Source organism: Cetorhinus maximus, chromosome 1 (assembly GCF_964194155.1).
Source record: "Cetorhinus maximus chromosome 1, sCetMax3.hap1.1, whole genome shotgun sequence".
Lineage (NCBI taxonomy): Eukaryota > Metazoa > Chordata > Chondrichthyes > Lamniformes > Cetorhinidae > Cetorhinus > Cetorhinus maximus.
The window spans coordinates 236515579-236542135 of NC_135879.1; the positions used below are offsets into that span (position 1 = coordinate 236515579).

Genomic DNA, 26557 nt, shown 5'->3' on the forward strand with positions numbered 1-26557 from the left:
CTACCAATACTGTCATGGACAGATGGATCTGCGGCAGGCAGGTTGTTGAGAATGAGGTCAAGTATGTATTCCCATCTTGTTGGTTTCCTCACCACCTGCCTCAGTCCCAGTCTACCAGCTATGTCCCTTAGGACTTAGCCAGCTAGGTCAGTAGTGGTGCTACTGAGCCGCTCTTGGTGATGGACATTGAAGTCCCCCACCCAGAGTACATTCTGTGCCCTTTCCACCTTCCGTGCTTCCTCCAAGTGGTATTCAACATGGAGGAGCACTGATTCATCAGCTGAGGGAGGGCAATACGTGGTAATCAGCAGGAGGTTTCCTTGCCCATGTTTGACCTGATGCCATCAGGCCTCATGGGGTCCAGAGTCGATGTTGAGGACTCCCAGCGCAACTCCTTCCCGACTATATACCACTGTACTGCCACCTCTGCTGGGTGTGTTCAGCAAGTGGGACAGGACATACCCACGGATGGTGATGGTGGAGTCTGCGACATTATCTGTACGGTATGATTCCGTGAGGATGACTATGTCAGGTTGTTGCTTGACTAGTCTGTGGGACAGCTCTTCCAATTTTGACACTAGCCCCCAGATGTTAGCAAAGAGGACTTTGCAGGGTCGACAGAGCTGAGATTGCTATTGTTGTTTCTGGTGCCTAGGTTGATCCATCCAGTTTCATTCCTTTTTTGTGACTTTTTAGTGGTTTGGTACACCTCACTGGCTTGCTGGGCCATTTCAGAGGGCATTTAAAGTCAACCACATAGCTAAGGATCTGGAGTTACATGGAGGCCAGATCATGTAAGGACGACAAATTTCTTCCCTAGGGCATTATTGAACCAAATGGGTTTTTATAACAACTGGCAATGGTTTCATGGTCATCATTAGGCTTTTAGTTTCAGATTTTTATTGAATTCAAATTCTACCATCTACCATGGCAGATTCAAACCCGGGTCCCCAGAGCATTACCCTGAGTCTCTGGATTACTCGTGCATCTACAATACCTCTATGCCATTGCCTCCCCAGTTGGTATTCATTAACTCCCCACGAAGCTGCCTCTTGCAAAGTGGCACCGAGTTTGGCCACCTCCAGATCCACCTTCTCAACCCAACAAAAATCCAGCCCCTGGCTGGTGTGAAGAATGGAAAGCAATGTCACACTGCTGAGGCACGGAACTCTTCTCGGTTTGGGGTTTAGACATGACCTAGGGTAAGCTTCATTCTGTACCTACCTGTGCTATGGCTGACCACTTCACTTTTAGCGGAGAGATGGTGGCATAGTGGCAATGGCATTAAATTAGTAATCCAGAAGCCCAGTATAATGCTCTGGGGACATAGGTTCAAATCCCACCATAGCAGCTGTTGGGATTTAAATTCAATTAATAAATGTGGTCTCAATAATGGTGACTGCGAAACTATTGTCAATTGTTGTAAAAGCCTATCTGGTTCACGAATGTCATTTAGGGGAGGAAATCTGCTATCTTTGCTTCCTGGCCTGGCCTACATGTTACTCCAGACCCACAGCAATGTGATTGACTCTTTACTGCCACCTGAAATGTTCAGTTCTAAGGCAACAAATGCTGGCTTTGCCAATGATGCCCCATGTCCAATGAAAGACACCAAGTAAGGCTGGCATTTAATGCCCTGGGAAAGTGTGACACTGGTCCCTCTCCCTGAACCACTGTAGTCCTTCTGGTGAATCCACAAAGTTTAGCAAGTCTGGGATAATGGTCCAGGGATGATGGGAGAAGTGCTGTTTACTGGCACTAGTTGCCTAAGGTGGGAAAATTTTCCCTTTTTTGGTGTTGAAATCCCTCATAAAATCAGGATAACATTTTGGGTTTAAAAAAAAAAGAGGGCAGTGTAAATTGTAATCAGCAGCTGATGAAAATGAACACCCTGGGTCCAGGATATGAGATTGGTCAGCAACGCTCAGTAATACTGCACCCATTTTTTGGGCATTATTGATGCTAAATGACTGCTACACTTAGTTACCTAACAACAATTGTAATTAATTGAGTGAAGGTAAGTGATGTGATAAAAGGTTGTATGAATAAATATTTCTTTCTGAGAACTAACTCAAAGCAATTTTCTTTTGTGTCCAAGCTGAAGGGTGTACCCACCCTGTGCATATTTTTAAATATGAGTTACAATTTGCTTTAGTGCTGAGGCAAAATGTGTCACTTCTGAGAATTATGAATCGATGGAGTTAGATGAGGAAGGGTGGGAGGTGGCTTATGTGGAGCATAAGCACGCGTGGACCTGTTGGCACAAATGGCCTCTTTCTGTGCTGTAAATACTATACAACTACGTGTTTATTATTTAATGACCCCCTACTTTCATATTGAGGAGGCCTTATGGCCTGGTGCCTCTGAGTCAAAGATCGAGGTTCGAGTCCCACCCCAGGACTTGTTGGCTAACGCAGCCAACCAGGTTGCGTATTAACTTGTAAATCCTTCCAACGTATGCCAATGGCAGGTGGTAAGAACGGGAGAAATTCCTGGTCATTCCATAGCTCCAAATTACAACGTGCATGTAAAAGTGCCTGTTGCCACAGCAACTTGGACTCCTTAAGTGAATTGTCACACACCACCAACACTTTTGGTTTAGATGCCTGGCAAAGATAGGATCAGAACTGGCTATGATTCCCTCTATAGCTCATGGCCTGCTAATACGCACCATGAATGAAGGGCCATTGAGGAAACACATCAGAGGGCAGCTGGAATACACTGCCTGAGAGGGTGCTGGACACAGTAACTTTCAAAAGAAAATTGGTTATAGACATGAAAAGGAAATATCTTCGGGACTCTGGGCAGACGACGAGAAAGTGGTTAGATTTTTTTAAAGAGCCAGCACAGACATGATGGGCTAAATGGTCTCCTTCTGTCGTGTAAGCTGGGGAACAGAGATTGTTCAATTGCAAAAGAAGAGTTGATGTTTTGACATGTCATTTTATCCTTATCTGATTTCAGGTGTTTCTCATTGGGCTGATAGCAGACAGGAAGTTCCAACACTTCAATGCTGTCCTCGAAGCCTATATCCGACAGCACTTCAGCGCCACCTTGGCTTATAAGTATGTCTGACTGAAAAATATTGTGTTTTTGTTCAAAATATGTTAATGCTTACATAGATCGATGACTTCAATTATTTATGCAACCCCCTGAGCAGAAATCAGTGTAGCTCTCAGCTGAGGAGAAGCTCATACTGAAAGGCTGGGCAGTCGGTTGTGGTGAGATTGGATTAGAAAGGACTTTGTGTAAAGGATTGCCTGGGACAGATATCGGATGTAATTGCGTTAGAGGGGGTACAGAGGGGATTTACGAGGATGTTGCCAGGACTGGAAAATTTTTCAGCTATGAGGAAAGATTGGATAGGCTGGTGTTGTTCTCCTTGGAGCAGAGGAGGCTGAGGGGATGTACAAAGTTGTGAGGGGCCTGGATAGAGTGGATGGGAAGGGCCTTTTACTTTAGCAGAGAGGTCAGTGACTAGGGGGCATCGATTTAAAGTGATTGGTAGAAAGATTAGAGGGGAGATGAGGAAAATCTTTTTCGCCCAGAAGGTGGTAGGGGTCTGGAACTCACTCGTTTAAAGTGACCTCTCAACTAATTTAAAAGGTGTCTGGAAATGCACTTCAAATGCCATAACCTGCAGAGCTGCTACCAAATGCTGGAAAGTGGGGTTAGGCTGGGTGGCTAATTTCTTGGCCAGCGCAGACATGATGGGTCAAGTGGCCTCTTTCTGTGCCATAAACTTTCTATGGTTCTATGATAGGTTGTCCAGCTCTGATTGGACCATATTATGTTGGTTACATCAGGTACCCTCCCACCTACATGTGTATATCACCTCCTGCCTTCAAGCTTTAAAGTTTACATTCCTGCTGATGTAAGGTTCCATTGATAATTGGGTTGTTACCTTTTGCTGAATTCAAACTGGGCAGGAGAGGCGGGTGGTGATACAGGATTAGCAAGGTATACAGGGAGATTTGAAACAGCTAAAAAAAAATACAAGACAACAAATGCATTCAGTGGCATATGAAGCCATAACAGAATCACAGAATCACAGTGCAGAAGAGGCCCTTTGGCCCATCGAGTCTGCACCGACATGTGAGAAACACCTGAACTACCTACCTAATCCCATTTACCAGCACTTGGCCCATAGCCTTGAATGTTATGATGTGCCAAGTGCTCATCCAGGTACTTTTTAAAGGATGTGAGGCAACCCGCCTCCACCACCCTCCCAGGCAGTGCATTCCAGACCGTCACCACCCTTTGGGTAAAAAATGTTTTCCTCACATCCCCCCTAAACCTTCTGCCCCTCACCTTGAACTTATGCCCCCTTGTGACTGACCCTCCAACTAAGGGGAACAGCTGCTCCCTATCCACCCTGTCCATGCCCCTCATAATCTTGTACACCTCGATCAGGTCGCCCCTCAGTCTTCTCTGCTCCAACGAAAACAACCCAAGTCTATCCAACCTCTCTTCATACCATCAGGTCATTTACTACATATATTGGCACATGTTTTATATAAAAGAAAGAACTTACATTCATATAGCACCGTTCATGACTGCAGAACATTCCAAAATGCTTTACAGCCAATAAAGTGTAGTCAATGTTGTAATGTAGGAGGTAAGGCAACCAATGTTGGCACCTCAAGCTCCCACAAATAGCAATGTGATAATGATCAGATCATTTGTTTTCTGTGATATTGGTTGAGGGATAAATATTGGACAGGACACCAGGGAACACCTCCCTGCTCTGTTCTGGAAAAGTGCCACGGGATATTTTTAAGTCCACCTAAGACGGAAAGATGGTGCAAGCACTCCCTCAGTACTGCACTGAAGTGTCAGCCTGGATTTTTGTGTTCAAGGCCTGGAATGGGGCTTAAACCACAACTTTGTGATTCAGAAACGGGAGTTCTCCTTACAGAGCCAACTTCTTCATAGATGATAAAACAAACGGCCGTTCAAAATTTGGAGTATGGCACAAGAGATGCAATTCACATTTTTCTATCGAATCTGAGCTGGTTAGTTAAGTTTGGAGCTACTGTGCGCCACGAGTGAAGGATGGTAGCTCAGGCAAGCGGTTCCCACACGAGGGGACCGGGCTTCAGCAAGGCTTTCAGGAAAGGAGGAGAGCAAAAAAGTGATTGACAAAATAGAAGAATGTTCCACACTCTTTGACTGTCTCTAATATTGGAACCTCTTCTCATTGCAGGAAGCTGTTGACTGTTTTGACAGATTATGTCGACATTGCAAGCCGTGGTTTGGAATGTGAGCCTCTGAAGCGAGCCTTTAAAGCACTGGAATACATCTTCAAGTTCACAGTCCGGTCAAGAAGCCTCTACTCACAGTGAGTCCCTCTCTAACACTTGGCCGTATTGTGAGCAATCTCCCAGCATCACAGCTGTGTCAATTCTGAATACTAAACATCTCTACTGTTGCTGCAAACTATTAGAAAGTGAGCAACTCATTTGGTAAATGCCCATGAAACGCTTAAGCTGAGTGGCTTGTTTTAAAGAAGTTCGGCCCTTCATCCATCAGGGGACTTTCAAAGAGGCATCTAGATCTTGCTGATGGTCAGTTTCTGGAAGTGAAGTCTGAATCCAGCCCAGATCAATTGTCTGAACGTTCTGTCCTTTTGTCAGCAGTGTGGGACTTCACGTGAACTGAGCTCAGGCACAACTCGTGGAATCCAACAGCGCACGAGGAGGCCATTTGACCTATTGTGCCTGTGCCGACTCTTTAAAAGAGCTATCCGATAAAACCCACTCCTCCGTTCTTTCCACACATGACCATGGTTTTCCCCCTTCAATCCTTTCATGAAGGGGGCTGTTGAATCTGCTTCCACTACCCTTTCAGGCTGTGCATTCCAGGTCATCGTTAACATGCTGCTCCTCGTTACCCATCTGGTTATTTTGCCAATTATGTCACATGCTTCATTACTAAATTATTTTTTAATGTAAAAGTGAAGGAGCAGTGACTTTAATAATCCTCTTTTTCAAGCACAGATCTCATTCCCTTTAAGAGACTTTGTTGTGGAGTAATCTGAATTTGTGAGACGGTATAAAATGGGTAATTTTGTTTCAGTTTTGTTCCATTCAAAGTCAAAAATACCCCATGGGCTTTGCTTCAACAGAAATTTCTGACAGAAAATCTGCACTCCAGCCATCCTCTGCATCAAGAAATGTTTTCTAACCAACCCTTTAACTCTTCTTGCGTGAATCAGTGGGAACAATCTATCGCTACATAGGAATAGGAACATAGGAACAGGAAGAAGGCCATTCAGCCCATTGAGCCTGCTCCACCAATCAATACGATCATGGCTGATCAAACACTTCAATGCCTTTTACCCACACTATCTCCTTAACCCTTTACGTTATTGTTAATCAGAAATCTATCAATCTCTACCTTAAACATACTCAGTGACTGAGCTTCCCCGGCCCTCTGGGATAGAGAATTCCAAAGATTCGCAACCCTCTGAGTAAAGCAATTTCTCCTCATCTCGGCCCTAAGTGGCTTCCCCTTCATTTTGAAATTGTGTCCCCTGGTTTTAGACTCCCCGACCAGGGGAAACATCTTACCTGCATCCCCTCTGTTTATTCCTTGAAGTATTTCGTAGGTTTCAATGAGATCACCTCTCATTTTTCGAAACTCAGGAGAATACAGGCCTAGTTTCCCCAATCTTCATAAGATAGTCCCGCCATCCCCGTTGCACTTCCCCCTATGGCAATAATACCCTTACTGAGGTAAGGGGACCAAAACTGCACACAGTACTCCAGGTGCGGTCTAACCAAGCTTCTATACAATTGAAGCAAGGCTTCACTACTCCTGTACTCAAATCCTCTTGCGATAAAGACTAACATTCCATTAACCTTCCCAATTGCTTGCTGCACCTGCACGTTAGCTTTCAGTGACTTATGGACAAGGACACCCAGGTCCCTTTGTACATCTACACTTTCTAATCTCTTATCATTTAGGAAATACTCTGCACATCTGTTCATTCTACCAAAGTGATAACCTCACATTTTTCCACATTATATTCCATCTGCCATGTTCTTGCCCACTCACTAAGTCTGTCCAAATACTGATCCTTGTGGTACCCCGCTAGTCACAGCCTGCCAATGTGATAATGAAATGTTTATTCCCACTCTCTGTTCTCTGCCTGTCAGCCAATTCTTAGTCCATGCCAGTATATTTCCTCCTATCCCACGTACTTTTATTTTGTTAATTAACCTCCTGTGAGGGACTTTATCAAAAGCTTTCTGAAAATCCAAGTGCACTATGTCCATCAACGTTCTTTTATCAATTTTGTTACTAACATCCTCAAAAACTCCAACAAGTTCATCAAACAAGATTTCCCATTCTGAAATCCATGCTGACTCTGCCCAGTCAGATCATGATTGTCCAAGTATCCATTTATCACATCCTTTATAATAGATTCTAGTAATTTCTCTACTACTAATGTAAAGCTAACAGGTCTATAGGTCCCTGTTTTCTCTCTCCCTCCCTTCTCAAATAGTGGGGTGACATTTGCTACCTTCCAATCTTCAGGAGCCATTCCAGAATCTGTAGAATTTTGGAAAATGGTCACCAATGCATCCACTACCTCTATAGGAACCTCTTTCAACACTCTGGGATGCAGAATATCAGGTCCCGGGGGCTTATCAACTTTCAAACACATTAATTTCTTCAATACAACCTTCTTACTTATACTAATTTCCTTCAACTCCTCATTCTCCATAGTCCCTTGGATCTCTAAATCTGGGAGATTTCCTGTATCTTCCTCAGTGAAAACAGACACAAAATAATCATTTAGCCTCTCTGCCATTTCTCTATTCCCCAATACGAATTCTCCCTACTTTGCCCGTAATGGACCCACATTTGTCTTAGTCTTGTCATCACCCTTCATTATCTTGAAAACTTCTATAGGTCGCCCCCTTAATCTTCGCAACTCAAGGGAAAAAATGTATAATTTCTCAAATTCCTCTTCATTGCTATAGTCCTCATCACTGGTAACATCCTCATGAATCGATGCTGCATCTTTCCCTTTTATATGCTGCCTACACTTTCTATACCCAATTGCGTAGAATGGGCTTATTTCTCTGGAGTTTAGAAGAACAAGAGTTGATTCCATAAAGGTGTATAAAATTCTAAGAAGCCTTGACAGAATAGATGTTGCGAGGTTGTTTCCCATGGCTGGAGAGTCTAGACCTAGGGGGTTATAATCAAGGGGCTGGCCATTTAGAACTGAGATGAGGTGAAATATCTTCACTCAAAGAGTTGTGAATCTTTGGAATTCTCCACCCCAGAGAGCTGTGATGCCCAGTCGTTGAGTATATTCGAGACTGAGATTGGTGGATTTTTGGGCACATAGGAAATCAAGGAATATGGGGCTTGGCGGGAAAGTAGAGTTCATGTAAAATATCTTATTGACTGGAGAGCAAACTTAAGCAGGTGTATGGCCTAATTCTGTTCTTATGACCTTGTACTCTTACAATACTCCAGCTGCGACCTAAGGTCTTCTACAAGCTCAACAGAACTTCTTTGCTTTTTACTCCATGCCCCGAAATATGAAGCAAGAATCAAGGATTCCATCTGCCTTTTTAGTGTTCTTATCTATCTGCAATGCCACCGGTGCTGTCTAGCTATGCACCAAGGTCCCTGTGCTCCTCTATTCCATTTACAACCTTCTAATTGATACTAGCATTGATATTTGTTACTTAAAGGTCACTGAGGATCAGATTCTCAACACCAGGATCTTTTTTCAATGATTGGAAAGGGAGGGAATAATTTTACCCTATGCACTACTGTGGGTCAAGATGGCTGCTCACCACCAGCTTATCAAGGCCAGCTAGCAATGAACAATGAATGGCAATAAATGTCAGCGAAACCCATTTGGTGAGAATTAATGTTCTAAAAATAAGTTGTCGACTTAGTCAGCATAACGGCAATGGCTGCATTTCAAAATTAATTAATTGGCAGTGAAACACTTTGGGATATTCTGAAAGGTGCAAGATAAATGCAAATAATTATCTCTTTCTTGCACATTGCTCCCTCAAGGAACATTTCCCTCAGGTGCCAGTTTAATAAGGGTGACGCTCCAGCAGAATTTTAAAACCGAGGTGGAAAATCCAGCAAATATACTATTTCCAGAACTGAAAGTGTAGAGATAGCTGGGCCCCTCAGTGCTGTTGGAGAAAGAGAGGGAGCAGAGAAAAGAACTCTTAAAATGAAGGGGAATCTAAGTGGAAAGGAGTGAGAGAAACTAGCTGGCAGACATTTTATGTGACACTTTTCACTACTTCAGAATGTCCCAAAACACATTGCTGCCAATGAAATATTTTTGAAGTCTAATCACTATTGCAATGTAAGAAACGGGACAGCCAATTTGCACACAGCAAGATCCCACAAACAACAATGTGATAATGGCCAGATAATATGATTAAGTGGTGTTATTTGTAGAGATGAATGTTGACCAGGATGTAAGGGAGAACTCTCCTGCTCTTTTTAGCATAATGCCACCCAAGATACCAGATCAACCGCCCTTTTCATATTCCATCTGAAGGACCACATCTCCGACAGTGCAGCTCTTCCTCAATACTGCACTGAAAGCATCAGCCTAGATTGTGCTCAAGTCTCTAGAGTAGGACTTGAACCCACAACCTTCTGACTTTGGAGAGAGATGCTACCCACTGAATCATGCACAAGGATGGCACAGTGGCCAGAAGAAGGCTGAGTTACTGTTCCTGAAGCTTGAGTTGAGCCTGACGGCGCAAGAAGGTAGCAATAAAAGATTGCAGTGAGATTAGGATCTGAAGTGACTGTTGATCTCAGGTTGACCTGAAAACCTACCCAACACATTAAAGTCAAGCTATCAAGCATTTCAAGGAAGATGCAGGGATAAAAGCATACTTTACCATCTGTTGCTTGTTTCAGGCTGTATGAGGGGAAAGAAAAGTTGGAGTACGAAGAATCCGTGCGAAAACTGTTTGAGACATTTAACATCCTGATGCAGTCACAACTGGAAGGCAACACTTTACTCATGCAGGTAAATACCTCTCTGGTCAACGTACGATCTAGGTGCAGGAGGAGACCGTACAGACCCTCAAACCTGCTCCACCATTCAGTAAGATCACGGCTTAACTTCTACCTCAACTCTTTCTCCGGTACATCGATGATTACTTCGGTGCTGCTTCATACTCTCGTCTGGACCTGGAAAAATGTGTTAATTTTGCTTCCAATTTCCACCCCTTCATCATTTTCACATGGTCCATCTTTGACACTCCCCTCCCCTTCCTTGACCTCTCTGTCTCAATTTCTGGTGATAGAATGTCCACCAATATCCATTACAAGCCTACCGACTCCCACAGCTACCTCGACTACAGCTCCTCACACCCCGCTTCCTGTAAGGACTCCATCCCATTCTCTCAGTTCCTTTGCCTCCGTCGCATCTGTTCTGATGATGCCACTTTCAAAAACAGTTCCTCTGACATGTCCCGCTTCTTCCTTAACCGAGGTTTTCCACCCACAGTGGTTGACAGGGCCCTCAACCGTGTCCGGTCCATCTCCCGCGCATCTGCCCTCACACCTTCTTCTCCCTCCCAGAAACATGATGGGGTCCCCCTTGTCCTCACTTATCACCCCACCAGCCTCCGCATTCAAAGGATCATCCTCTGCCATTTCCGCCAACTCCAGCATGATGCCACCACCAAAGACAACTTCCCTTCACCCCCCCCGGCGGCATTCCGCAGGGATCGTTCCCTCCGGGACACCCTGGTCCACTCCTCCATCACCCCCTACACCTCAATCCCCTCCCACGGCACCTTCCCATGCAACCGCAAAAGGTGCAACACCTGCCCCTTTACTTACCCCCCTCCTCACCGTCCAAGGGCCCAAACACTCCTTTCAAGTGAAGCAGCAATTCACTTGCACTTCCCTCAATTTAGCCTACTGCATTTGTTGCTCCCAATGCAGTTTCCTCTGCATTGGAGAGACCAAACACAGACTGGGTGACCGCTTTTCAGAACACCTTCGGTCTGTCCGCAAGCATGACCCAGACCTCCCTGTCGCTTGCCATTTCAACACTCCACCCTGCTCTCATGCCCACATGTCCGTCCTTGGCCTGCTGCATTGTTCCAGTGAAGCTCAATGCAAATTGGAGGAACAGCACCTCATCTTGCGTCTAGGCACTTTACAGCCTTGCGGACTGAATATTGAGTTCAACAATTTTAGATCATGAACTCTGTCCTCCAACCCCACCCCCTTTCCGATTCCACCCCCCCCTTTTTTTTCCAATAATTTATATAGATTTTTCTTTTCCCACCTACTTCCATTATTTTTAAATGTATTTCCATCCATTGTTTTATCTCTACCTTTTAGCCTTTTTTGATTCCTTCACCCCACCCACCCCCACTAGGGCTACCTGTACCTTGCTTGTCCTGCTTTCTACCCTTAATTAGCACATTCCTTAGACAATATCACCACCTTCAACACCTCTTTGCCCTTTTGTCTGTGACATCTTTTGGTTATCTCCACCTATCACTGGCCCTCTATCCAGCTCTACTTGTCCCAGCCCCCCTTAAACCAGCTTATATTTCACCTCTCTTCTATTTTTACTTAGTTCTGTTGAAGGGTCATTCGGACTCAAAAAGTTAACTGTGTTCCTCTCCGCAGATGCTGCCAGACCTGCTGAGTTTTTCCAGGTATTTTTGTTTTTGTTTTGGATTTCCAGCATCCGCAGTTTTTTGCTTTTACCTCAATTCCATTTCCCACTCTATCCCTTTCCCCTTTGATTCTCTGAGTGCCCCAAAATCTAGCCACTCAGTCTTGAGTTTACTCAACAACTGAGTATCCACAACCTTCTTTGGGCAGAAAATTCCAAACATTCACAACCGTGTGAGGGAAGAAATTTCTCTTCATGTCAGTCTTAAATGGTGGACCCCTCATCCTGAGACTGTGGCTCATAGTTCTAGACTCTCCAGTCAGGGGAATCAGCCTCTCAGCATCTACCCTGATCAACGTTCAAAGAATTTTATAAGTTTCAATGATATGTCATAAACTAGCAACCAAAGGAGCGCCATTTGTTCATTTGCTGGGTAAATGCACGAATGAAAAAGGAATAGACCATAAGACCACAAGACGTAGGAGCAGAAGTAAGCCATTCAGCCCATCGAGTCTGCTTCACCATTCAATGAGATCATGGCTGACCTGATAATCCTCAATTCCACTTTCCTGCCTTTCCCCATAACCCCTGGTTCCCTTACTGATTAAAAGTCTGTCTATCACAGCCATCAATATATTTAATGATCCAGCCTCTACAGCCCTCTGGAGTAAAGAATTCCACATATTGACTACCCTCTGAGAGAAGAAGTTCCTCATCTCCATCTTAAATGGGTGCCCCCTTACTCTGAGATTATGCCTTCTCGTCCTACACTCTCCCACAAGGGAAAGCAACCTCTCAGCATCTACCCTGTCAAGCCCCCTAAGGATCTTATATGTTTCAATAAGGCCACCTCTCATTCTTCTAAACTCCAATGAGTACAGGTCCAACCTACTCAACCTCTCCTCATAAGAAAATCCCTCCATGCCCAGGATCAACCTAGTGAACCTTCTCTGGGCTGCCTCCAATGCCAGTATATCTTTCCTTAGATAAGGGGACCAAAATTGTTCACAGTATTCTAAGTGTGGTCTAACCACACCTAGAATAGTGCCTTGTATAGTTTTAGTAAGACTTCCCTATTTTTATACCCCATTCCCTTTGAAATAAAGTCCAACATTCCATCTGCCTTCCCTATTAGCTGCTGAACTTGAATGTTAGCTTTTTGGGATTCATGCACTTCCAAATCCTTCTGTGCTGCAGCTTTCTGCAGTCTTTCTCCATTTAAATAATATTCAGCTCCTCTATTCTCCCTGCCAAAGTGCATAACCTCACATTTTCCCGCATTATATGCCATCTGCCAAGTTTTTGCCCACTCAAAGATATGCTGACTGGATTAGATGAAGTAGGCTGGGAGGAAAGCATAAACACTGGCATAGACCAGTTGGTCCAAAGGGCCTGTTTCTGTGCTATAAAGCATATTACTTAGAAGTTTAAATCTTAAGTAGGGGCTGGTACGCTACTGCTTATTGAAGACAGTGGAGAGGCATGGGACAATTCTAATCGCTAAAATAATTGATGAAATAATCAACCTGTTCTTTATCCAAGCTGTATTGCCAAAAGCTTAGCAGGATATTAAGGCCCATGAAGATGTTGGCAAGGGGCATAGGGAGTTGGGATTTATCAGTGAGAGTGATCCAAGGTAGATTTGAACTAAGAGGTATAGAAACATATCAACAAATGTGACTGGACTGCTTGAAAGCAGTTTTTCTCTGTGGTTTCTAGCCTGAAAACCATGGCGCAGGATTTACAGCCTCCATAAACCAAGGAATCAGCAAGCTGTGTGACGCCACAGGAAAAGGGAGTGTTCCATAGAAGATGTGAATCTGGGCCCTATGGTGTATTTAGGCTCCCCGAGGTGATTTTCACTTTCCAACGGACAGACAGCAACTGGAGTGCCGGGAATTAAAAAGGAAATAAAACTTTTTCCTGAAAAATGTATTCTCTTGAGTTTAGAAGAAGGTCTGATCTCATTGAAACATGAGGGGCTGGACCGGGAAGACACTGAGAGAATGTTTCCCAAAGCCGGGGAATCCAAAACACAGTCTCCGGATAAGGGGCTGATCATTTAGGTCTTTTTTTTTTATTCTTTCACAGGATGTGGGCATCACCGACTAGGCCGGCATTTATTATCCATCCCTAATGGCCCTTGAGAAGGTGATGGTGAGCTGCCTTCTTGAACTGCTGCAGTCCGTGTGGTGTAGCTACACCCAGAGTGCTTGTTATGAAGGGAGTTCCAAGATTTTGACCCAACGACTGAGATGAGGAGAAATAAGAAACATAGAAACTAGGAGCAGGAGGAGGCCATTTGGCCCTTCGAGCCTGCTCCGCCATTCAATATGATCATGGCTGATCTTCTATCTCAGCATCATATTCCCGCTTTCTCTCCATACCCCTTGATGCCCTTAATATCCAAAAATTTATCAATTTCTTTCTTGAATATACTCAGTAACCCAGCCTCCACAGCCTTCTGTGGTAGCGAATTCCACAGGTTGACCACCCGCTGAGTGAAAAAATGTTTCCTTATCTCAGTCCTAAATGGCCTGCCCTGTATCCTAAGACTGTGACCTCTGGTTCTAGACTCCCCAACCAGGGGAAACATCCTCCCTAGATCCAGTCTGTCTGGCCCTGTTAGAATTTTATTTTTCAATCAGACCCCCTCTCACTCTTCTAAACTCTAGTGAATACAGGCCCAGTCGAACCAATCTTTCCTGATACGATAGTCCTGCCATCCCCGGTATCAGCCTAGTGAGCCTTCGCTGCACTCCCTCTATGGCAAGTATATCCTTTCTTAGGTAGGGAGGCCAAAACTGCACGCAATACTCCAGGTGTGGCCTCACCAAGGCCCTGTATAATTTCTTCACCCAAAGGCTTGTGAGTGTTTGGAATTCTCTACCACGGTGGATGCTCCACTGTTGAATATATTGAAGGCTGAGATAGACAGGATTTTGTTTTCTCAGGGAATCAAAGGATACAGGTAGCAGGCACAAAAGTGGAGTTGAAGCCGAGGATCAGCCATAATCCTCGATGGGCCATAAAGTCTACTCCTGCTCCTATGTCTTGTGTTCTTTGGAAAAGCAGAAATATGGCAACCAACCAAAACGGCAATGGCTTTTCACGGCAGATGTATAAGTTTTAAAAAAAAAAGTGAAAATAGGAAAACAGTATTCAGAAAGAAAGCAGTAATGTTACATTGTGGTGAATGGGACAAACTGGTGTTCGGAAACATTTGCTGATAGGCTTCTTTCTGTACCAGAATTGCTGAGTGTTTAAGAAGGTTAACTGTAAAAAAGTGTATATTAATTGTAAAAAGTATCTGATCTTATTAAACTTGAAGGCACGAGTGCTTGAACAGTGCAGGAACCTGATGACTCATAAACTAACCTTATTCCCTCATTCGTTCTGTTTCAGGGAGCATCCCTCAAATACTTACCGACAGTCCTGCAGGATGTTGCATCGACATTCGATCCAATCTTGCTGAGGTAAGCCGCTGTTCAGCCATCAGGTCTCCTGGGAGGAGGCTCTCCCCTGATATGTGCAGAGGTCATGGGCCTGAACCTGAACTGTCAACTCTGTTTCTCTCTTGCCAGACCTGCTGAGTATTTCCAGCATTTTCTGCTTTCGCCTGCTGATGTATGATTGGGTGGAGGCAGGACATAAACCAAGAAGTTCCCAGCTTTAGTTTCTCAGGCTATGCTGAGCTAGTGTAGCTCAAGCAGGGGCATCAACCAGAGTTCATAATTGGTGAAGGGAAAGGGAATTGGCCAAGGTTCCAGATGCTGACTTGTCAGAAAGTACATTTCCATAGACACCGGGTAAGAACAAGCCTGGGCTTGGCTATGCCCTTATATTTGACAATTAAGGGCAATTTTAACCTCACCCAACTGTTGGGATGGGGTGCATCATTGGATTGCTCCACTTCCCAACTTTTCTCTCCATTTGAGGATTAGGTTAAAAATTCCCCCCCTTAACTCAAGCTCAGACATGAACAAAGAATACAGGCAAAAGAACCAAGGGAGAGATGAGGAGACTTTTTTTTAAACCAGGCGAGTTGTTATGATTTGAAATGCGCTGGCTGGAAAGGCGGTGGAAGCAGAATCAGGGGTGTGGTGCTGCCGGAGTATACCGGAGCACCGCCAACCAGGGTCTGGGAGAAGAGGGGTCCACACTGTTCCAAACACCGGGGCCGGGCCTGGACTGGACTCGGTGTTTTAAACTAAGTTCTCCTCATCCACGTTGAACAGCCAGAGAGGTGTCAGCTGTGGCTCAGTTCATAGCACCCTCGCCTTTGAATCAGAGGGTCGTGGGTTCATGTCCCACTCCTGGAAAACCAAGAACTGTGATTGTACTTGAAAGAGTTGCAATCTGTGACTGTTGATAAACTCGGAAGAGTTTGAACAGCCAGAGTTTAAGACCTGACAGGCCGGCTTAAAAAAAAATATCGGAATTTAGAGCTCCAATTTCGTTGAAACCGGTCTTTCGGGTTGGGGGGGGAGATGTTGGGGAGTAGGAATCATTATTTAGTTCCATAAAAGTGTCAACTTTACAATAAGACAAATCACAGATAAACTAAATGTTTTCTGGAATTCTCTCAAAAGTATTGACAGAATTTCTCCAAAAAAGAAAATGTTGTTGTTTCTCCTGTTCTGGAAGAGCGTGCAGTAAAGAATTGAGGTGGAAGACTTTTTAGAATCAGCTCGTCCTTTTAAACCACGAATGAGCCAGCAGCCCCGGCAGTTAATTATGTTTAAGACTGCTGGACCGTTTATTTACTGGTGAGCCACTGTATCATTCTTCTGAATTTGCGCAGGCAATTAAACCAGGAAGTAGGAATCTGCAAAAAAAAAAAAATTGTCCCGCTTTTCCCATTTTCAATTTACAATCGGGCGGTGCTAGTAAAGAAAAAGTTACAAAGGGACCGAAACCGGATAAACCAACAATGAACCAAAATTGCAATGAAGGGCACAATAAAACGTAGTTCTGAAGTGATTGCCATTATTAATACAAAGTTCATGAATATAAATCAAACGTTATATCAGCATCGAAAACAATTCTTGTGCCCACTCTCACTTTATGTCATGCTTTGAGAAATCCCCTTGCACTTGTTCTGAGGTCTCTGTACAATTTCTCTGCAGCAGGAATGGGTTAATCGAGCAATATCCTAATGGGGGCCGGGGGGGTTAGCTACAATAATCAGAATGTATAACCATCCAAAATGAGCAACAAAGGTATAAATGTTAATGATCGGGGACCTGAATGCAATTTACTTTTTTTTAAAAAAGCAATTAGGGAAACGTTAATTATCAACAGAAAATATGGGCTATGGTGCCAAGTATAAAACAGTTTGTATGTATCCTGAAGGTGGCGGGAGCAGAATGCAGCTACTTAACCTTATGTTTACACCAGTTGTCCTTATATTCGTCGTGCACTCTTTTCTCCATCAATTTTTACACTCTGGTCTGAAAGTTACATGCGCTCTGGGATTGGCCAGAAAAAGCTTTTGCGAGCGTCCTGATTGGTGAAGAAATTCCACAGGGGCGGGGTCAGTTGAGCAGGGAAAAGAAAATGAACATCACTCCACACTTTCCACTGTTTCAAATTCAAGAAGTTTCTGGGCAACTTTAATCGGCAGCATTTTAGATTTTTTAAATTTAAAAATAACTTATTGGACTGTTTAATGAAAGAAAGAAGAACAAAGGTTCAATGGCAGAAAGAAGAATAAAAGTTCAATGGAACTGTTTCACTTTCCCTCCTAACACCACCATGTGATTAACAGGGAAAGCTTGTTCGGGTAAGGCTTTGCAACAAGGACAAGGATTTACCACTTTGTTTCATGGGTTCTGAATCCTTCGTTAAGGCGGGTACACTGCCCTCACTATGTATGGGGGAGTGGGGATCATCTTTCGTTACTTTACTGTATTTGTCTGATCACTGAGTGAGTGTTACCTGACTGACTACATGGTCAAGATCAAGCAGTTCTGGAGATCTGTTCAGGCACCTAAGTCCATTCTTGGAACTTTTTTGGGTCAGTTTTATGCTGAGATGTTTCTATTAAGCACATTTGTAAAAGTTTAACTTAGCCTGGCACTGATATGCTGTTAACTGTTGCATCTCTCAGACATTTTCCAGTACTGTACTTAGGAAAGGCCATGGTCCTGAAGCCATTCTGTTTCTCTCCACACAGATGCTTCCAAACCTACTGAGTATTTGCAACATTTTCCATTCTCTGAAAATATTCAGAATTGCAGCATCTATTTTCACTTGTGTTGTTTTTTTGATGTTGGGTTCTGGTGTTGTTAAGGGGGAAAGTTAGCTCCATGGAGAACAATACTTTGCACTACAAAAACAGAATTACCTGGAAAAACTCAGCAGCTCTGGCAGCATCGGTGGAGAAGAAAACAGTTGACGTTTCGAGTCCTCACGACCTTTCGGCAGAACTGAAGTATAGTTAGGAGAGAGGTGAAATATAATTATATTATATTTCACCTCTCTCCTAACTATACTTCAGTTCTGCCGAAGGGTCATGAGGACTCGAAACGTCAACTGTTTTCTTCTCCACCGATGCTGCCAGACCTGCTGAGTTTTTCCAGGTAATTCTGTTTTTGTTTTGGATTTCCAGCATCCGCAGTAGCTTTTAGCTTTTTGTTTTTAATACTTTGCACTGATCTGCTTGGACTTTGTTCATTCAGTGAATGATGAAACCTATTATCTGAGGAATCATGAGGCACTCTAGCTTGGTGATAGTTTCTCAGCCCAAGCTCCTGACTGCAAGGATTTGTGCCTTGTATTTAAATGCATCCTCCCAGAGGCTGTTCCAGACACCCCACCTCCCCTCCCCTCCCCTCCCCTCCCCCAGTAATCCGGCAAAGTGGGTCAGAATCCACCCCCTTCCTTTGCCACTCCCAACCATTGCTCCCCAGACTCTCACCCTTCCTGCCCTCTTCATTCCCTCCCCCCCGCCAAATCCTCCCTCCAAATCTTTCTCCTACTCCATTCCTTCCCCTGTCTCATTCCTCTCCCACCCTACATTATTTCTCTTCCCTCTTCCATGCCCCACTCTCCCCCTTCCCTCCTCAATTCCCTCCCTCATCCCCCCTCTACATTAAATTTCACCTGCCTGCCCATTCCACGAACCTGTTCATATCCTCTTGAAGTCTGTCACTATTTTCCTCACAGTTCAAACTATTTCTAAGTCATGCATCATCTTCAAATCTTGAAATTGTGCCCTGCCCACTCACGCCTAGGTTATTAATATTAATCAAGAAAAGCAGTGGTCCCTTTATATACCATCCCCCAGTCAGACTTAAGTAAAGGTTTCTGTAATTCATGCTTTTAATAGGCTTGAATTAAATAATTAAACTGTTGCATAGTGAAATTATGCAACAAAGATTAATGCTAAAGATTAACGATTCAGAATACCACATGGTTGAAAATGAAGTGCCTACCGGCACTAATATTTTTCACTTAAAAAGCATAGTTTTACCAACGTTTGGGGACTCAAATGATTAATACATAGGAAAACAATGTAAAAGTAGATTTAGAAATGATATGGCCAATGCATTTTCTTAGAGCTCCTGTACCTCAAAATTTGGCACTACAACCTGAAGCAGATTCAATAGTAAGCTTCAAAAGGGAATACAGATAAATACTTATATGCTGAAGGGGAAAGAACTGTGTGACTAATTGTATAGTTCTTTCAAGGAGCCAGCACAGGCAGGTTTAGTTGAATGGCTGTCTTCAGTGCTCTTTGAGTCCATGATTCAGTGAGACCAGGCATTGTAGCTCATTGACAGAGTCATGTTAGAGGAAAATCAGCTATCTTTTAAAGGCTTAGATGGTAATGGTGAAAGTTGACATGAGATTAAGCGCTAACATATATCCTTAGCCCTTGGTTATCTGATGGTGCCTGTTGCTGTTTATCTACATATTCAACTTCTCCTTCCCTCAGTTTATTTTTTAAGTTATTTGTTCATGGGATATGAGCATTTCTGGTGAGGCTGGTTTTCATTGCCCATCTCTAGTTGTCCTTGAGAAGGTGGTGGTGAGTCACCTTTTTGAACCGCTGCAGTCCATGTGGTGTAGGTACACCTAAAGTTCCAGGATTTCGACCTAGTGATAGTGAAGGAATGGTGACATTGTTCCAAGTCAGGGTGGTGTGTAGCTTGAAGGTGAACTTGCCGGTCATGATGTTCCCATGCATCTGCTGCTGTTGTTCTTCTAGATGGTGGAGGTCACAGGTTTGGAAAGTTCTGCCTAAGGCGGCTTGGCGAGTTGCTGCAGTGCATCTTGTTGTCCAGATCTTGCTGCAGGCGTGCACGGGCTGCTTCAGTATCTGAGGAGTACTTTCTCCCCTCCTGACCTGAAGCTAACCCATAAATAACAGAAACCTTCGGTTCACCGGCTGAGTGACCGTCTTTTCTTGTGAAGAAAGACAGGAAAATTTGGCAGAACACCTGATTGTGGGGGTGGTGGTGGTGGGGAGCATTGTGATCCTGCCTCGGTTTGTTGTCTCATCAAAGCTTTCAGATGCAGAGGGCAAGGATGAATGGGTAGCAATCAGGAACTTGGTTTTGGCCCTCTATTGCCAGGGGTCATTGAAATCCAAGTGTGACACCATGACTACTTCTGCCAAGGTCAAACTATCACTATGTGTACAGGAGAGATGAGTTGACTGTTCAAGAGATGATTGTTGTTTATATTGTTGCTGCGCGCACCACAGATGCTGAACAAATGAACCATCAGCAACATGCACAGCTTGTCCTACTGTTAAGTATTAACTCTGCTTCAGCAATAGGTTTACAGTTTATAGCAGTTGGCATAGAGACACGTGCCAGCCAAGTGATAACAACAACAACTAATTAGCAATATGTCTCGGGGCACTTGGTGGGAACATTGTAAAACAATATTTGATGTTGAGTCGTGTATGGACATATTGGGACAGATGACCAAAAGTTTAACCGACAGGGTAGATTTTAAAGAGCATCTTAAAGCAGGGGAGAGAGGCAAAGAGGTTTAGGGAGAGAATTCTTCCAGGCAGCTGAAGACGTGGCCACCAGTAGTGAAGCGATTAAGATCAGGAATGCACAAGAGGCCAGAATTGAAGAGCGCAGAGATCTTGGGGGACTGGAGGAGGTTACAGAGACAGGGAAGGGTGGATTTATGGAGGGGTTTGAGCAAAAAGAATGATGATCAAGTGTTCGCTTTAAGTGTAGGAGCCACTGTTCGGATCAGGGCAACCTGCTGAGTACCCAGGACGTATTGGAGTTTGTTCTTTAGGCGGGATTTTCCGGCCTTGCCTGCCGCCGGGATCTTCCGGTCCCACTGAAAGTCAATGGGCTTTTGGCTGGGCTGCCGAATCTCCGGTGGCCACAACAGGGCTGGAAAATCCTGGCCTCTGATGTTAATTCTTCTGCTCCTTAAAATGTGGGATGCCAGCACTTGTGGATGGAGCACTTTCCGTCCCAATTGCCGATGCTGAGCTCTCCCACTTCAGGCCCAGCATGGTTTGCATAGAATTAAATCCCCCTCTTGTTTGCCCTACGTTGGGGTAAATATTCTGATGCCGCTATCATTAAATTGCCGGGAATCCCTGTCACAAAATTGCATCCCGTGACAGAATGCCTTTTAAAGTTAAAGGTGGATTGAAGTTTAACCCCAATGTAACAGATTCCAAGCAAAACATCCAATTGCAACGCTATGGAATATGAAGCCAGTGCAGACACAATAGGCCAAGTGCCCTCTTTCTGTGCTGTGAACTATCTGTGATTTTATTTTTTATTCATTCACTGGACGTGGGCTTGGCTGGCTGGGCCACCATTTCTTGCCCATCCCTAATTACCCTTGGGAAGATGATGGTGAGCTGCCTTTTTGAACCTCCGCTGTCCATATGGTGTAGGTACACCCACAGTGCTGTTCGGGAGGGAGTTCCAGGATTTTGACCCAGCGACAGTGAAGAACCGGCAATATGTTTCGAAGTCAGGATGGTGACTGACTTGGAGGGGAACTTCCAAGTGGTGCTGTTCCCATCTATCTGCTGCCCTTGTCCTTCTAGATAGTAGTGGTTGTAGGTATGGAAAGTCTAAGGAGCCTTGGTGAATTCCTGCAGTGCATCTTGTAGATGGTACACACTGCTGCTACTGTGCGACGGTGGTGGAGGGGGTGAATGTTTGTGGATATGGTGCCAGTCAAGTGGGCTGCTTTGTCCTGGACGGTGTCAAGCTTCTTGAGTGTTGTGGGAGATGCACTCATCCAGGCAAGTGGGGAGTATTCCATCACACTCCTGACTTGTGCCTTGTGGATGGTGGACAGGCTTTGGGGAGTTAGGTGGTGAGTTACTCATTGCAGGATTCCAAGACTCTGACTTGCTCTTGTAGCCACAATATTTAAATGGTTAGTCCAGTTCAGTTTTTGGTCAATGGCAACCCCCAGGATGTTGATATTGGGGGATTTGGTGATGGTAATGCCATTGAACGTCAAGAGGCAACGGTTCGATTCTCTATTGTTGGAGATGGCCATTGCCTGGCACTTGTGAGGCATGAGTTTTACTTGCCACTTGTCAGCCCAAGCCTGGATATTGTCCAGGTCTTGCTGCATTTGGACATGGACTGCTTCAGTATCTGAGGAGCCGTGAAAGGTGCTGAATATCGTGCAATCATCAGCGAACATTCCCACTTCTGACCTTATGATAGAAGGAAGGTCATTGATGAAGCAGCTGAAGATGGTTGGGCTGAGGACACTACCCTGAGGAACTCCTGCAGTGATGTCCTAGAACTGAGATGACTGACCTCCAATAACCACAACCATCTTCCTTTTTACTAGGTATGACTCCAACCAGCGGAGAGGTGATTCCCATTGAGCCCAGTTTTACTAGGGCTCCTTGATGCCACACTTGGTCAAATGCTGCCTTGATGTCAAGGGCAGTCACTCTAACCTCACCTCCGGAGTTCTGCTCTTTTGTCCATGTTTGAACCAAGGCTGTCATGAGGTCAGGAGCTGAGTGGCCCTGGCATAACCCAAACTGGGCGTCAGTGAGCAGATTATTGCTAAGCAAGTGCTGCTTGATAGCACTGGTGATGACTCCTTCCATTACTTTACTGATGATTGAGAGTAGATTGATGGGATGGTAATTGTCCAGATTGGATTTGTCCTGCTTTTTGTGTACAGGACATGCCTGGGCAATTTTCCACATAGCCGGTTAGATACCAGTGTTGTAGCTGTACTGGAACAGGTTGGCTAGGGGCGCAACAAGTTCTGGAGCACAAGTCTTGAGTACTATTGCCAGAATATTGTCAGGGCCTATAGCCTTTGCAATGGCTCCATCTGTTTGATATCAAATGGAGTGAAATGAGTTGACCAGATGGATCCACTCGGTACTTCTGGCTGAAGAATATAGCAAATGCTTCAGTCTTAACTTTTGCACTGCTGTGCTGGGCTCCCCCATCATTGAGGATGGGGATATTTGTGGAGCCACTTCCTCCAGTGAATTGTTTAACTGTCCATCACGATTCACGACTGGATGTGGCAGGACTGTAGAGCTTAGATCTGATCCATTGGTTGTGGGATCGCTTAGCTCGGTCTTGCTGCTTATGCTGTTTAGCACACATATAGTCCTATGTTATAGCTGCGCCAAGTTGACACCTCATTTTTAGATATGTCTGGTGCTGCTCCTGACATGCCCTCCTGCACTCTTCATTGAACCAGGGTTGATCCCCTGGCCTGATGGTAATGGTAGAGTGGGGAATATGCCAGGCCATGAGGTTACAGATTGTGTTCAAGTACAATTCTGCTGCTGCTGATGGCCCACAGCACCTCATGCATGCCCAGTTTTGAGTTGCTAGATTTGTTCAAAATCTATCCTATTTATCACGGTGGTAGTGCCGCACAACAAGATGAATGATCTTAGTGTGAAGGTGGGACTTCATCTCCACAATGTCTGTGCAGTGGTTACTCCTACCGATCCTGTCATGGATAGATGCATTTGCATCAGGCAGGTTGGTGAGGATGAGTTCAAGTATGTCTTTCCCTCACCACCTGCCGCAGACCCAGTCTAGCAGCTATGTTCTTTGGGACTCAGCCAGCTTGGTTAGTAGTGGTGCTACCGATCCCTCTTGCTGATGGACATTGAAATTCATCACTCTTTGCCACCTTTAGTGCTTCCTCCAAACAGTGCTCAATATGGAGGAGCATTGATTCATCAGTTGAAAGAGGATGGTGCGTGGTAATCAGCAGGAGGTTTCCTTGCCCATGAAGTCAATGTTGAGGACCCCCAGGGCAACTCCCTCCCAACTATATACCACTGTGCCACCACCTCTGCTGTGTCTGTCCTGCCAGTGGGACAAGAGACACCCTGTGATGGTGGTGTCTGGGACAATATCTGTAAACTATTATCCCATGAGGATGACTATATCAGGTTGTTGCTTGACTAGTCTGTGAGACGGCTCTCCCAATTTTGGCACTAGCCACAGATGTTAGTAAGAAGGGTTTTGCAGGGCCGACAAAGCTGAGATTGCCGTTGTTGTTTCCGGTACCTTGGTCGATGCCGGGTGGTCCGTCCAGTTTCATTTCTTTTCTGAGATTTGTAGCGGTTATGATATGATACAACTGAGTGGTTTGTGAGGCCATTTCGGAGGGCAGTTGAAAGTCAACCACATTGCTGTGGGTCTGGAGTCACATGTAGGCCAGACCAGGTAAGGACAGCTTTAGTGAAGCCGATGAGTCGACATTGGTTTCACGGTCATCATCAGACTTTTAATTCCAGTTTTTTATTGAATTCAAATTCCACCATCTGCTGTGGTGGGATTCGAACCCAGGAACGTCCAGGAGCATTACTCTGGGTTTTTGGATTACCAGTCCAGTGACAATACCACTAGGCCATTGCCTCCCCTAATCACACTGTGTCGAATCCTACCGGAGAGCAGCGTCCCCGACTGCACCAGTTGAACCTTTGGTTCCCGAGCCTCGCCACCATTGAGGATTTTCCTCACCTCATGCCTGGGTCTGTTGTAGACGGATTGATAGAGGTTGTTGCTATGATTACTTCAACAACTGCATGACAATCATATTACTCAATTGTCTGAATGGTAAAAAAAAACAAAATAGGTGGACCTTAGGATTTGTCAGACGAAAGCAAGACTTTAGTTCCTAAAAGCATCAGGCTCCAGCTCACAGGAATACACAATTTCTCAGATGATTTGCTGCCAAGTCACGTACAGTTTGAGGGAATATCTGTGTTCATAACTCAACTTCATTGATTAATTAATTTTTGTCACAAAGCCTCACAGGTCATTTTCTCAGCCCTAGCTAGACTCGAACCCTACTGAACTTTGTGTTGTAATATGTCATCCTTCTGAAATTAATATTTTTCCCATTATATTTTTCATGGCTGTGCCTAACTCATCAATTATGCAGTTCCTGGTCCTGAGTTCGCCTTACTTTGATTAGATAGCTTTCACAAGCCAGTTGCAGCCCTTCCAATTAACCCCACTAAACCCTGATATTTTCTTTTCAAATATATCCTTTATTTAACGTTGTTTCTTACTTTCCTTTTACCTAGTGCTTTTGTTGTTGGACCTTGCCTTGTTCAAAGGCATTCAGTGCCTAATCAAGGCCCGACATTGGGAAGGGGTTGTCCTGCTGAAAGCCACCCCTCTGCCCTTGCTGCTGACTCCCACCCCACCCTCTCCCACGAACCCCCTCCCTCTACCCCTCCTTCATAACACTCCTTGCGCTATGGCTCACCGCTGGCCTGGGATCCTAGGCCTCAGGTGGGTGTCACGCCAGCAACAGCCATTGCCTCCCCAGTGGCGCTTCCATTTAATAGAACTCCTGGCCTCTGATTGGCTGGCAGCTCTTGGCAGTCAAGACTTAAGTCAGGACACCCCGGGGTCCTTGATCCTGGGGGGAAGGCCCGCGGCCGGTCTGTCAAGTGCCTGATTGGCACATGATGCCGTGAGCCTTCCCGAAGGGAGGTGACGCGAGTCTCTCACCGGCTTGCTAGCCAGACGCCGAGACCCCCCTGTCTCATCCATAAGATTCCGCCCTGCGTCATCCTGTGCAATTTGGGAGTGTTTAATGTTTACTATTTAGTTTCCATCTGAACTAGAATTGGCAAGAACTTTTGGCTGACTGTGTAACAGGATTATAAGGAGAACATTTATCCAGTTTGTTATCCATTATCAGCATCAAACACTCACGTGTCAAATCAGCACAGCCAGTTGTCCCATTAGTACTCTTCAGCTGCAGCTTCATATTAGCATCACTCCTTCCCATTGTGCCAAGTGTGTATTTTTACACTGCTCACGGCCGTTCTCTCTGAGCAAGATAAGCAAGTCGTGCCAAATTGGAAGCTGTTATGTTCTATGGACTCAGACCCATGAGGAGCTGGTTTGAGACTATCTAGACTGCTTTTCTCATTGGACCCTTAGAATCTGTGTATAGAACAAGAGAGAGAGAAAGAGAACGCTTTATCTCACCAATCCCCACTGGACCAAACACCATCTTCTTGGGGAAGTTAAGGATGGAATTTTTTTCATTTGTTCATGGGATGTGAGCATCACTGGCAAGGCTACCATTTATTGTCAATCCCTAGTTGCCTTGCAGAAGATGGTGGTGAGCCACCTTAGACCATAAGACCATAAGACATAGGAGCAGAAATTAGGCAATTCGGCCCATCGAGTCTGCTCAAAAGTGCTGTTACCAAGGGAGTTCCATGATCTTTACCCAGGAACAGTGAAGGAATGGTGAGATGGTCCCGAGTCAGGATGGTTTGTGACATGGAGGGGAACGTACATCTGGTAGTGGTGCTCCCATGCACCTGCTACCCTTGTCGTTTTAGGTGGTACAGGTTGCAGGTTTGGAAGGTGCTGTCAAAGGAGCCTTGGTGAGTTGTGGCCGTGTATCTTGTAGATGGTA

At 44.8% G+C, this 26557-nt stretch overlaps 1 protein-coding gene across 1 annotated transcript in view; it reads left to right on the forward strand.

The window, feature by feature from the left end:
- The window catches only part of LOC144688041 (dedicator of cytokinesis protein 2-like), a 1154257-nt gene that overhangs the window by 354085 nt on the left and 773615 nt on the right, over positions 1 to 26557 (forward strand). The window contains exons 21-24 of the mRNA XM_078554696.1: positions 2965 to 3065; positions 5207 to 5341; positions 9928 to 10039; positions 15059 to 15129. Of these exons, the coding sequence (XP_078410822.1) occupies positions 2965 to 3065; positions 5207 to 5341; positions 9928 to 10039; positions 15059 to 15129 (419 nt within the window). The remainder of the gene's footprint in view (positions 1 to 2964; positions 3066 to 5206; positions 5342 to 9927; positions 10040 to 15058; positions 15130 to 26557) is intronic.